General features: G+C 43.7%; 1 protein-coding gene across 1 annotated transcript in view; it reads left to right on the forward strand.

The window, feature by feature from the left end:
- The first annotated feature begins 1,044 nt into the window (after positions 1 to 1,044).
- The window catches only part of zcchc7 (zinc finger, CCHC domain containing 7), a 48,213-nt gene continuing 35,040 nt past the window's right edge, over positions 1,045 to 14,217 (forward strand). Inside the window, exons 1-3 of the mRNA XM_076090972.1 lie at positions 1,045 to 1,155; positions 4,176 to 4,787; positions 5,992 to 6,187. Of these exons, the coding sequence (XP_075947087.1) occupies positions 4,263 to 4,787; positions 5,992 to 6,187 (721 nt within the window). The 5' untranslated portion in view covers positions 1,045 to 1,155; positions 4,176 to 4,262. The remainder of the gene's footprint in view (positions 1,156 to 4,175; positions 4,788 to 5,991; positions 6,188 to 14,217) is intronic.

The following is a 14,217-nucleotide window of genomic DNA, read 5'->3' on the forward strand; positions in this document are numbered from 1 at the left end:
TTCAAGTTTCACAATAATGTAGTTTCAGGGTATTCTCTGAGCACATAGAACATGTGCAATCGTAATATTTTGCATAACAGAACAGTAGAGTTCAACCATTCAGATCCCCTGTTTTTGTATTTTGCAAGTGTGTTTGGGGCCTTTTATTAGATGGTAGCAGTAAATAGAGCTGACAGGAAATGTGATACTACAGTGACAAAAATGTAGATTGTAATAAATTTGCATGACAGAATATCAGATTACCTGATGATGCCATGAGGGATTGTGACCTCCTCATCCTCTGGTCTAAACAAACAGGCCCAAATGAATTTCTTATCTTCACAGATTTTGGTCATTTTATGGGAAAATATTTTTATAATGAAACTGTTAATCCTATACATTTAGAATAACTCCACATCACAGCAAAACGATATGCTCCTATATAGTATATTGTTATAGCATCACAATCTGGATAGGGGATAAAACCAGATGTACAAGTAGTGCATAGAAACACTGTCAGTCCCGGTATGACCCTGGAATGTAATGCGTTATTAAAAAGATTGGCTTAATGTTTGGGGGTTTGATTTAAGTATTACTAACAACATATACGTTTTTTTATGGTCCCCATAAGTCTTTTGTTTTTATTAACTTCTTATTAGCTCTTCATACCACTCAGACTAGACAGATAGAAACACGTTTGTACAACAGACTGACATAACTGAAATAACATCAAAGATTACAACAACAATTTTACAATTTCTAGGCCAAGGAACAAAAAAAATAAATCCTTAAAAAGTGTTAAAATCATATTCAAACTGTTTCTTGTGCCTCTGCTGGGATGAGGTTTATGCTTTTCAGTGGGTCCTTTAACTCGTGTCCTCAGTATTTCTAAAATCAGGACACATTTTCAAACGTTGGTGCTTGGATTTCCTCAAACATAGAAGAATTTCTCCGGTCCAACAATTCAAACTCTAACCTGACAATATATCCTAGTTGTTCGTTTCTTACTGACGCTCTGTGGTTGCCACCATTGGTCAATGTAGTCTCCAGCAGTACGGAGTGAAACGTTACGGTCGGCCAACATATTTCCCCCTGACAAACCCGGAAGTTGTTTGTCCGTCACCCTCTGGAAGAGCGCCTCCGATTCTTGTAACCTCTCCGTATTGTTGGATAAAGGTGAGCTCGTGGTTACTGACATTAAATATGAAACATGTATAGTGGTGCCTTTCAATAGGAGGACTTTATTTCCATGCATTTGTTTTCATGCGTGTTTGAGACTGAAATGCTTCTTTGTTTACATCCTACCCGGCTGCTCTGCTGCATAAAAACACGTGGACGGACAGGGGGGACACATGCTAAGGTTAACTGTCGACACGTGGAAGTAACTAGAAATAGCCCCATCTTAGCGACAGTTTTTTGGAGGCCTTTGTGTTTTTGGGTACAGTTAAACGTTAGCTAGTCACTCAGCAGTTGCTTCTTACCGGGCTAACGTGTGCCTCAGTCATATGCTAGCTCGTTAGCATAGAGCTAGCCGGGGCTAACACCATGCTAACGTTTGCACAGTTAAAGTGCGTAGTTATTTATAAAGCTACGCCAGATTTCTGCTGTCATTGTAGTGTTATTAGTCCTTAGCTGTGTGCTCAAGACTCATTCTGTCACTTTACAACGTGTGTGTGTGTTCCCCAAAACACCATGGCAACCAACACCATCAAATCAGTGAATTTATATATTACATTTTCACGTTACACCTCCTAAAATCGTTACAAACTTCACTGACTAAACACCGGGGATGCTTAGATATTATTCAAATAAAATACTTTCAATTTTACTTAGTACTGACAGCAATATGTGCTTTCATTATCAAAAGTAAAATTAAGCCGAATACCCCTCATTATATTGTTTTATAGCATTATTGATGCTGTTGGTTGAGCTAGAACTCATTTCCGCTGCTATGTCTACTTTTGGGTAGTTAAATCTATTACAGTACAGCGTATTTTCAAAGATGATGATACGTTTTCTGTGTAAAATCTTAATCTACAAAGTAAAAAAGTACAAATTCTCCCTCTGAAATATTGTGAAATAGAAGTATTAAGTAGCATGCAATGAAAATACTCCAGTAAAGTACCTCAGAATTGTACTTCAAGGTCCTTCACACATGCATTAGGTCGGTGGTTGTGGTTATTCTGCTTGATTGGACATCTGCTGAGGTTGATGCCGGCCAGAGTTATGATGTGAATGTGATTTCACAGCTGACACTTTGACTTTTCCAAAGGCACTGTCCCATTACATATCTATCCCACAAATATTCGCTCCATCTCCCGGTCACTTCTATTAAAACCTTAACGACAGACAGATTGAAGCATATGTCGCACTGTGTTCAATGCGAAAGTTCAACTTTGACCAAGCAGATGCGCTTTGTTGGCCAATAGTTTGGTGCTCTGATTTTCTCTGGTGAAGGTGGGAGTTGTTCCACCTTAACAGATGCAACAAAGCTACCGGAAGAGTCAGTAAGATGTCAGTATACAGTCCGTATGTACCCCTCACAGTCCTGTGCTGAGCTTTAATAAGGCAGAATAAGTGAACACACCTGTGCCCGGGGACCACGGCTGTGCTGGGGCTTTATGTTCCGCCACTGTAAGACACAGTCGGTCATTTGTCGGCTCCAGGTCTCTGTGCGACAAACTTCAAAACTGTCGCTCTCCCTCACCAGCCGGTAAGACCCTTCTTCTTTCTGTCCCTTTAATCCCCGGCGGCCGGCTTGTGACCGCGTAGCGTGGCGTTTCTGCGGTGTGTGCAGTCCGGGAGCCAATCATCTCCAGCCATCATGGCACAGACACGCAGGACTGGACAGAGCAATGGGCCGGTGCCCCTTTCTGTACTGTGTGTGTGTGTGTGTGTGAGAGAGAGAGAGAGCGTTAGGGAGACAGAGATTGGGGAAAATTAGCAACACAGTGTGTGTTTTAAAGAGTGTACAAAGAAGATATTTTCATTAAAACATTGAAAGTGTGTCGTTAAAGTGTTTGTTGTTGACAGCATCGCATCACAGGTAATAAACCTGGATCCAAACTGTTTCTTACCACCAAAGCTGTGATGAAACGGTTAAAAAGAAATCTCAGAGTGCAGCTGATCCATGCTCTCTCTCAGCTTTGTTAACCAGTCCCAATGGATTTCAGAACAAGACCAAAGTCTGTGGCCTCCCTGTGATTGACGCCGGCCTGTGTTCACTTATTCCTCAGTGCTGTAGATAATCATTTATATCACTTTGTTTGCGTGGGATGGATAGTTTACACAGGAAAAGATTAACAAGCAATTTTGGTAATAATGTACCCGTTGGTTATCCTGAATTGGTATTGGTGAATTGGCCATCAGCCAGATAGTTGTCAAATGCATTCAGAGAGTGGCGAATATAAATTAACAATACACCGATTTTAAAGCGAAACAATGAAAGCAAACAGTAGTATTTTAATTATTATAAAGAATGATAATTAGTTGCGGCCTTGAATGATTTATACTTTGGGTAATGGTTGACTTGACAATAATATTAGGTTTGAATGATTTAAAAGTAAACTATATATTCAAAAGACTTTATTTTTTTTATTCCTAAGCGCAGTTTTAATATTTAATACAGTATTGAACTATTCGCACGGGACTAGTTTTACCTGGGGAGCTGTCTGTAATCTTACTCTTTTTAATTTTGCAACATTCCCGGTGAAGAATTATAGAAGCTTTAAGCTTTAACAGCATCTTTGGTGCAAATTCAGGCGGCTCATCTCGCTAAACGACATGGAAACTGATTCATAGGTGCACCGGAGTAAGAGATCTTTGGGAGTACTCATAGTCATAATCATAATATTTATATTATTAGATATAAGTATTATATAGTATAATATTTTAAATACAAGCGGATGTTACGTGAAGTCTTGACATAATATCTGAGGTATGACAGTAAATTCAAGTCAAATACAGGCTTTCCTCACTCCGTCCGAATGCGTTGGACGAAACGCATTCGTTGGGGGGGGGGGGTCCTACATCACATGAGGTCTCCCGGTAATACTAGTCCTGTGCAAAAACGGCTGTAGACAATATTATTGCACATTGCATTTGTGCAATCATTGTTATGTTACTTTAGATTGCTGTTGTGATGACTTGCGAGGCCTACAATAACTGTGTTTTTTTTTTTTTTTTAATCCCTGCAGGCCGCTTCATCTCCTTCTCGCCAGGTGGGTGTGAGCATTAGTAAGGTGTGCGCATGTGCGCGTGGGGCCCGAGTATACTTTGGGGCGATGTACTGTGCGTACCAGGATCGGAAGGAGTTGGAGGACGATCTCTATCAAGATGATGAAGGGGACTCTGATGGGTCGGAGGCCAACAGCGAGCTAGAGTTCCACCTCTACAGCCAGCTCCACTACTCCTCTAATGCCAGGGCGCTGGAGGAGCAGGAGGACAGGGGAGAGACGGCGGAGGGCCAGGACAGCCTGCAGCCCGAGGGGCCCGAGAAGACTGTAGATGTGGACGGAGAACGGGAACATACTGAAGAAAGTAGGCCTCCGTCACCCGATTTGAGCAAATTACTGCAATACCTGCAGAAAAAGGAGAAGAAGAAGCGAGAGAAACTCGATAACCAGAAGACGGGGGACCCTAAAAGTCAGAGGTCGTCTTCATCATTTATTGAGGAGGTCATCGTGATCGACTCCAGCCCAGACGTCATCTCCATCTCCGAGGATGACACTGATGATGATGATGAAGGCGTCTGCAACTTAAAGGGCCGAAGCTTACGCCGGCTGCAGACTTCCACCCCGGCCCAACAGGTACAGAGCTAAGAGTGAGATGCTGTGTGTGTGTGTGTTTGCTTGTGTAGAAGAAAGACATTTAGCAACATTGCTATCGCTAGCAGCCTGGCTACTGTCCAAAGCAAGAAACAACCCTAAGAATCACAATTTGACCTAGAAACCCAGGAGTTTGCGACCCAGAGGCTGACAGAATTGCACAGTGAAAGCGGGGCCCATAGGGAACCACTCTAAACGATGATTGTGTCATTATTCTTTAGCCATTGCATTGTGCAATCAACATTTACTTCATCAGGACAAATGAAAGCAAAACATGTGTCTGTTGCCCTCTAACATCGGTGGCAGATCTAGTCTACCACTCAGAATCTCTGAAAGCAATTCCTGATTTGAGCTCAGCCAGCTGTTGATCTTGCCGTTGATAATGACAATTTACGCAAAGCTAATTTTGTCTGTAGCTAGCTAACAAGCTAACATTAGCTCCATGGGTTGGTTTAAAATGCCGTTTCCAGCTGACTTTTGAGAATCCTGTAAAAGATATCTTATACATGTACTACACTGCTACATACATTTGCCATGAAAAAGTATTTACCCATTCCGAATTCTATATATATTTCTATTCTATAGATATTTATTCTATTTTTTGTGAATTTGTCACACTTTTAGATCTTTAAAAGTTAAAAACAACCTGTGTAAACGCAAAATACGGAATGCGCCAGAACAGAACTCAACTCAGCTGTGTCTGCATATGTGCGTCCACACTTCAGTGTGACCTGCCTGATCAGGTAGTGAGCGGATATATTTCGTGGTCAAAGGAGCGGCTGTAAAGCTGGTGGATAGAAGCTGATGCAGGACCTGTGTTTGATAAATTGACAGGATTGTGCCCTCATGCTGTGTTGACCCGATGTTTCCCCTCTCGTTTCCTTTACTGAATTCACAGGACTGTTTGCTGTTTTGTCAAGCTGCTGTCCAGTGGCCAGTTTCCGCCAGCTGATTGTTTGCTGTTGTGCCGCAGCAGTCAGTGAAGCATGTAGCAATGCTAGTAAATGACTTGCTGCTGCGGCGGCGCGCTGCCCAAAAGTTTACCTCTGGCGGAATTTTGTGATGATGTTTAGCAAAGGCCTAAATTATTTCCCACGGATTAATTGGGTTGATCGGTTCAGTAAAGCATGCATAATGTTGCATGTGAATGCTTTATATTAATATCTACAATATGGTTGTCATCTAGGGAAGCAAGAAAAGGAGTGCACCGGTGACTGTCGACTCCAGCACCTCAGCGTCCGACTCGGAGGAGTCCATGTCTGACTCTTCGGACTCGTCAGATTCGGATCATCTGGAGAACTGGATGATCCTGGGTCGAGGGAAGCAGGACGAAGACCAGAGCATCTCGCTCAACCTGGATGGAGGGACCGACAGCAACGAAGGTGCGTCTTTGTTCAGACTTTTGTGATGCTTATTTTTTGGGAGGGGAGGTTTTGCACTCGCATGTGCGGAGAACGTACGTGGCGGGTGTCTGTAGTTCGGTCCAGATCAGTCAGAACACACGGCCTACCTGCATTGATGAGGAGCGATGGGCCGCTCTGTGAGCGCTCTGTGAATCTGTAAGCCCTCAGCATTCCTGGCAGCGTCTGCCCAGTCGCTCGCTTCCGCGATGCATCTTTAAGTGTGTCTGTGTGCATTGTGTGTTGATATGTGGGAATATTTGTGATTATAAAATATTCCACTTCTAATCAGCATGCATGTGTACATACACGCGCGCATACCAGCAGTCGTAACGCTAATGCCAAAAACAAACAAACGGAGAGACAACAGGGGAGGTTGGGAGAGATGGGAGTAATCAAAAAATGAATAAAAATGTTCCCTGCAAATCTCTTCAGATCTACACATTATCTTAACCTGCAGCCTCAGCAACCTCTCCAGCCCCCCCCCCCCCCCCCCCCCCCCCTTCCTACCTAACTCTCTCCCATCTCATTCTTTTATCCTATTTTCTCACTATTGTGTTCTCTCTCTCTCCCTCTTTCTGTGTCTCTCTCACCGTTCCTTCCTCATTTGAATTTCCCTGGGCTGATGTTTCTGCAAGAGTGCTCACTGCCTCCTCTACACACAACTGGGCTAAAGGAGGGGGTCTGGAGCTGGTGGGGAGGCTTGAGGGTTTTGGCCTGCTTTTTGGGAGGGAAGGAGGATTTTAGGTCTCTGTTTCTCTCCCTTTCTCTCTTCCTCGCTCTCTCTCCCTCTCGTCTGGCTTCTCTCTGTGATCTTTGGAGCTTGACCTCATGTCGGCACATGGGGGGTCATGGGTGTAGCGTGGAAGGGGTCTTAAAGTGGGAGGAATGGGGGAGGGTTTAGTCCCCTCCCCCCCCCCCCCCCAAAAAAAGAAGGAAAAAAAGGAATTGAAGGCAAAGAAATTTGAGGGACGAGCCTCAATAGTCTTGAGCTGCGAGATAATTTGATTCTACACAGTAATTCTTAGCAGGGGTTGAGTGTGTGTTTGGAAAAGCAGACACATTTTTTTTACATTATTTTCATGAAAAGACACAATGAATGGATCCTGATATACCTTCTTCCTCTGTGTAGTAGAGCTCCGTCGTTGTCTGGAAACTTTTAAAGGCACATCAATGAGCCCCACTGGCTGACATCTTAATTCATTACAACAAACATCAACACTGTAGTTTGTTTTCAGTGAGTCCTGCGGCTGTAAACACTCGCCAGTGTTCATCCACAGCTGAAAGTAGTCCCCAACAAATACACCATTTACTCCTGTAACTGCGGTGCCCAGCTGTTTATAAACCTGTTTTTAGAGATTTGAGTAGGGAAGTCAGACTACACTGAGAGACAATCTAACACATTGTTAATTTGGTCTTTTGATGTGATCTGTTGTCAATAAGAAAAAAATATAGAATATGTCAGCTCGGGTCTCTAATGAAATAGAACATTAACTGTTAACCAGAAGATCAGAAGTGATATTTCCAATGATTAAGTTGTTGATTAGAGGCGAAGTCCCGCCCCTTCCGGTGTACCACCATGGGACCAAATTTCGGGAAAAAAAATGTTTGGTAGTCAACGACAAGAGACACATCATTTCTTGATCCCGTTTGAATTGTGCCGTGAATTACACGAACAATGTTTGTCAATGTAAAAGATAGTTGTGCTTGTCAAGAAATTTGCCATTTGACATAAAACTGTTGTGGTATAAGACTGTTCGACTCTCTATTTCCTTGGGGAAAGCTTGCCAATCGTGGTGTTTTAGGATACTCAAAACAGTGTGCATACTAAATGTTCTCTTAGTTCTATTTTTGCAGTGTGAAAGGGAAATAAAGGACAGAACTGCAAAACATTAAAACTAAGTGTGAATGTTGGTGAGACAAGAGGAAGATAAATAAGCACTATTTAATCTGACATTTGTAGTCAATTAGTCGATTGACAGAAAGTTAATCGGCACCCTTTTTTGAAAGTTCAAAAATATTTTGATGCCAAGCCCCTTAAATTTGATCTTTTATATCATTGTAAACTGAATGCTTTTGGATTTTTCACAAAACAACATCCTCTTGAGCTCTGGGAAAATGAAGATTATTTACAATTTTATAGATAAAAATGAGTAATCAATTCACGGAGAAAATAATCTTCAGTTTAATCTATTAATATAATTATTTGCAGCTCTGGTGGCGTTCCAAAATCGCTGTACAAAATATTAAAACGTATATTGATTAATGAGTACTTAATGCAAAAATAGTAAACTAAGAAAATTAGTATATAGTACATACTGTATACAATGAATAGGCCATGTTGTATTGAAATGAGATACGGGTGTGATTATTCCTCTTGTTCTGTCTGCTGCTATAGGTTCAATTGTGCTCATTTTCTTCTGCTGGGAATTTGTTCCACATGCCCTTTTCATTTTACCCAGAAATACAGAGAAAAGGCCAATCTTAGGTTGAATTCTTACGACTACAATAACCGTTGGATCCATAACCGTGGGCTGTTGGATAAATATAAAGATTGATTTCGGTTTTGATACGCCACGTTGTGTGTTGACTCCTGTAGCCCGGGAGCCTAGCTCGTCGTTGTTGTTGTTTTTTTTCCCACATTTGTGTGGGTGTGTGAGTAACAACAGGTTTTGCACAGCAGTGACTAATAGTATTTGTACGCCTAAACCCCCATCTCAGCATCACCATCAAATCACATTCACTACACTTAGCCCCCCCCCCTCTCGCCCCGCACAAATTGAATCCTTTCTTTCTCTCCTTCTCGTTCTGTCCCTCTCCCGCGTGGTGTCACTTGTTCACATACTTTTACAATATTTTTTCTCACTCCATCACATGCGTTGTTTTAAAAAAAATCAAACACACACATGCACGCCGATGCGCACACAGCCGGAGTAGCTATCTGTCACCTGGCCGTACAGGGGCAGCTGTCGGTGGGTGGATCTGTAGGGACACTGGATAAGGGAAAAAGAGAAAAGATAGTGAGAAAAAAGGGGGGATGAGCGAGGGGCCGTCCGACAGCCACGCAGCAGCAACCAGACGGAACAAGAGAGAGAGGGGAAAAAGCAGGGCTTCCCAAAAAAAAAATCCAGCTCAGTGCCTCTCCCACCCTGAGAGGCGTGCGTGCACATGCACCGTGAATGAATCCGGCGTGTAGGCGGGGTGTGCTGGAGCTAAACTTGAATCCTAAGTGGTTAAACTTCACTCAGTGGTCACACTTTTTTTTTCTTCTCTGTTGCTCCCCCCAGTTCTCTCCTCCCTTTTTTTTTTTTGTCCCCTCGGTCTTGGTCAGTGCACACCAAACTTTGTTTGAGGCTTAGAGAGTTGGTTTCTGGCTCGCTATCGGGGTGGCCGATCACATCAGAGTGTGTGTGTCTCTCTGCGTGTGTGTGTGTGTGTCTGTGTGTGCGCATCACTAAAAATCTTGGTGAATTAGAGAGAAAGGTGCGTGTTTGTACCCAAAGGTTAACTCTCTCTATCTCACAGAGGAGGAAGGTAAGCTCTCCCTCTCCTCTCCTCTCCTCTCCTCTCCTCTCCTGAAGCATAGTTTTCTCTCCGCTGTGTCGTTCCTTACAGTTTTCGCATGCTGTTCCGATTTCCAAGGCATAACAAAAATGTTTTTATCGTCTAAAATGTGAGTGTTGAAAGCACCAGCATGAGTGTTTCCACTCTGTACCTTCTGCTGTGTGTGAATGAGTGATGCTGCTTTGGGCCCAACTATCTTTCCTGCAGTCTGAGACCCCAGCTGGCCGTTGTATATTTTAAAAGTGTGTATCATCTTTTTCTTTTATAGATTATTTTTGGGCTTTTTCATCTTAATTCGATATTACAGGTGAAGATAGACAGGAAAGGTGGAGAGAGGGGAAGACATGGTCACGGATTGGATTTGAACCTGTGGTAAAGACTCAGCTGTGGGGCATGTGGCGCCCACTCTACCAGGTGACCTAGCTGGTATCATCTTAACTCACACGCCAGCCTACTGTACGCGTGAAATCTGGGTTTAGTTGGCTTCTCTGTGTGTTTTGCGGCTGTGGGCCTCAGGATTGTAAAATGAGATTACAATGGCATGTTGGGTACCACACTGTGTGTGTGTGTGTGTATGTTGTGTGTGGGTGGGTGGGCGGGCGCTGCAGAAGGGAGGCATGGATAGGATCAGCTCTTATCTTGGCTGCCCAGTGCCACACGAGGTGTAACGCCACACCCACACTACCACACAGTGTGTTTGAACAGGCACACACACACACACACACACACACACACACACACACACACACACACCACGAAATTGCTGTGCCATAGTTTGACTTGTATTATCCAGTTTTTACAGAGGATATGCAAATCAGATGAGACTACTGTGCAGGCCTGATATTAGCGCATTGCAAAGTAAATCGTGAAAATGCAGTTTGAAAGCTCGATGCTTTAATTTATAAAGAAAATTGATTGAAGAATCATTTGATTCCGGCGGTAGCTGAAACATAATGACAACTGTAATCTGCAGCTTCTTTTGTATTATGAAAAATGCCTTCAGTCAGCGGTCATGTCCATCATCGTGTCCCCGTGTAAGGAGTGTTTCTCCGCCGTCGACGCCTTACATTTGTCAAAATATATTCCACGTTCAGCCTCTACGTTATAATTTGCACGTTGAACAGATGTGTGTTTGTTGTACTCATCAGTGCGCGGGGTGCTACTGCTTTGTGGTATTTGTTTTTCACAATGATGTGTTCAGTGCAAGATAGCTCTCAGACTGTTCCCTTGAACTTACCTTCATCCATCTTAAGAACTATTCCATGGAAAGTGTGCACAACTGCGAAGGAAGTTTCAGATCAATTCTGTCATTTTAGTCCCTTTTTTTTTTTTTTTTTTACCTGAGACCCGGTCCTTTCCCATAGCTTTCCTATAAATGTGTTGTTTCCACAAGAGGAGAACAGCAGGAAGGAGGCAGTAGACATTTTAGATCGAATCAGAAAGAATGTGAAGGGGCACGTGAGTATGCATCCAAAGAAATCCGTGTGGACGCACGGACAAACAGAGAGCCAGGGCTCAGCGTCAGACAGAGGGAGAGATGAGAGCGGGTAAGCTAAAGTGGATGAGACAGGCCTGGAAAAGGATCGGCCACGGTGTTGCTGTTGGTCAGGGTCAGGTTTGTCTCCGGGCTCAGATCTCAGAGCGCCTCTATAACACGGCTGGATGTCTGTCCGTCTGTCAGGTGCACTTCTCACAGTCCCAACCTTCTCACACAACCCTCGACCTGCTGTGGCTCCATTACGAAAAACCTGCAGATCTGGTTTCAAGACCAACGAAACAGCCGTTTATGTCGCGAGCCGTTTCACATACGTCGGCCTCATTTGAAGCTTTAAGTTGATGCCGTTTGAATAGTCACACTTTTGAAATTAATTTGTGTATGTTGGATTTAGCTCAATGGTTCTGATCAAATGTAAAATTGAGAAATGAAGAAAGTGTATTTTTCATCATTTAAGTAATGCAACTTTAACCTTTTTATTTTTATTTTTTTCTTACTTCTACTGGCGCTCATATTGCAGAATTACAATCAGACCCCTGCTTTTAGTGACTGACTTATTCCAGTTTCAGCTGTGCTTCTTCTGCTGCAGAATGTCTCTTTCATGCTGATATGTAGAGTTTATTTATACCACATTTATCTGCATCTGGATGAGACGAGTCATCCTGTCTGAAAGTGGTCTTTGTCAAAATAATCTATGAAAATTTCTCTCTTTTTTTTTTTCTTGGAACCTTTGACTAAAAAAAAAAAACCACCCACATACATCTGCGGTCGCGACTGCAGGTGCTCATTTGTATTAACGTGGCTGTTTGTTCTTCAAGGGGCAGCATTTAAATATGATCTAGTAGAAAACACTTTGGGCTAAACTTACAGACACACACACACATTGCAGACCGGTTGTCTGGAAACCAAATCTTTTCTCTTGATTGATGGCTTTTATATTTCAGAAAATATATTTTTATTAGTGACAATGATGATGGTAATATTCTGCGTCGTGGAGATGTGAGAACATTTCACAGTGAAAGTGAAGGTGTGTGTGTTGGAGTGTGAAGGTGTGTGCATCTAAAGACAAAAGTGTGCGTGAGTGAGTGAGTGAGTGAGCTGGTGTCAGCCTCACCACGCCTGAGGTGAGCCCAATAACCGTGCCCTGGACCACTGGAACCAGGTTTCACCGTCTTTAGTTCCGAATAGAGAAAGAATGTGACACAAAATGACATCGTTCTCAACACCGTGCGTTTTTTGAACTGCAGGTTTTTGATTTTTGTGAGTTTGAACGTCAAATTCACTGCAGAATGTGTAAGAACGAATGTGATGTGTTTTATTGTGCGATTTCTTTTTTAACTAAAAAAAAAAACATACAACCTCCCGTTTTCGGTAACCGTAGCCTGAAGGAAGGGGTAATAACCTGGAGACCAGAGGGGTGTGTGTGTGTGTGTGTGTGTGTGTGTGTGTGTGTGTGTGTGTGTGTGTGTGTGTGTGTGTGTGTGTGTGTGTGTGTGTGTGTGTGTGTGTGTGTGTGTGTGTGTGTGTGTGTGTGTGTGTGTGTGTGTGTGTGTGTGTGTGTGTGTGTGTGTGTGTGTAATAGCAGCATTGGGAATCCCTGTCTTCTTTTACCTTTATTTAACCAGCATATCCCATTGAGAGCAAGGATGTCTTTTCTAAGGAGACCTGCAGCAGACATTGTGCCCCGAAGCTACAGGATAAGAGATCTACACACACACACAGAAACACACTCACATATGATTAAATAAAATCTTCTAAGCCTCGACACCTTAAACCCTGAGGTTATGTTCTGGCCTGGGACTGTGGCGGTGTTTTGAATGTCATGTAGTCCAGTTTGTCCTGATTTACAGGCCGATCTTGCTGGCAGGTCTGTCCCCGTCTTTTTCCTGTCCCTTGTGCATTTTCACCGGCCGCCTCGTCTTTTTTCAAAGAAGACCCTAGGAGAAGGACGGGAGGGGAGAAAAAAAAAATGTCAATTACAATTACCAATAATAATCATAATAATGAAGCAATCACTTAATAGGAAATTAAATTATTTTGGGGGGGACGGGACGGAGGGAGGTCCCGCGGGACTGTATTCATTTCTATTCTTTTATTTGGCCGGAGAAGTTTCCCCTTATTGTCTCTCCTTGTTTTTTCTTTTCTTTTTGGGCTGGGAGGGGTCGCCGAAAGGGCTTTATTAACTGGTAGCCTAGGGTGGTGATATTTTTTTAGGGGGGGAGGAAGGCAAGGGTTTGAAGGGATATGTATTAATATTAATACGCTTTTTGGGGGGGGGGGGGAGAAACAGGAGAAAGAGGGGGGCGGGTGAGGCGCTGGTGCAAAGGCAGTCATGGATCCACGAAATCACCCCCGTCGCCTCGTCCTCTTCCCCCCCCCCCTGCCTGTTCCGTGGGCCTCAGCGCTGCAGCCGAGCTGTTTTTGAGAAGCACAAGTTCAGTTTAACAGTCAACAGGATCAGAGGGAGGACACACATTCGGGGTTAGCGCGCTCGCTCCGCTATGCAAAAGGTCTGCCTAATAATAGCCGGGCAGTGTTTTTCACAAGGTCCCAGAGGATGACCGTGTGGTGTGTGTGTGTGTGTGTGTGTGAGAGAGACACACACACACACACACACACACACACACACACACACACACACAGTGTGCCTGTTTAGCAGTTTCCTCTCCAGAGGCTCCCGGGGGGGGGGGGGGGTGGTGTGTGTGTACGTACGTGGCCATTCCGAGGCTTCTCCCCACGTCTCTTAATTAAGGCACTCGTCAGACAGAGACCAGCTGGGCCTGGTCTGGCCTCGCTGGCACTTGCCATATTTCAGTCAATCTCGCCCTTCCCTTCCTCGTTCTCCTCTCTTTCCACCTCTCTCTCTCTTTCTCAATCACCCCCCCCCCCCCCCCTTCATCTCTCATCTTCCTGATTTCTTTGTTTCTCTTCTGTTGTTTTTTCCCCCGATTGT

This window comes from Anarhichas minor, unplaced genomic scaffold (assembly GCF_050575085.1).
Source record: "Anarhichas minor isolate MPS153535 unplaced genomic scaffold, ASM5057508v1 ptg000014l, whole genome shotgun sequence".
NCBI classification, from domain to species: domain Eukaryota; kingdom Metazoa; phylum Chordata; class Actinopteri; order Perciformes; family Anarhichadidae; genus Anarhichas; species Anarhichas minor.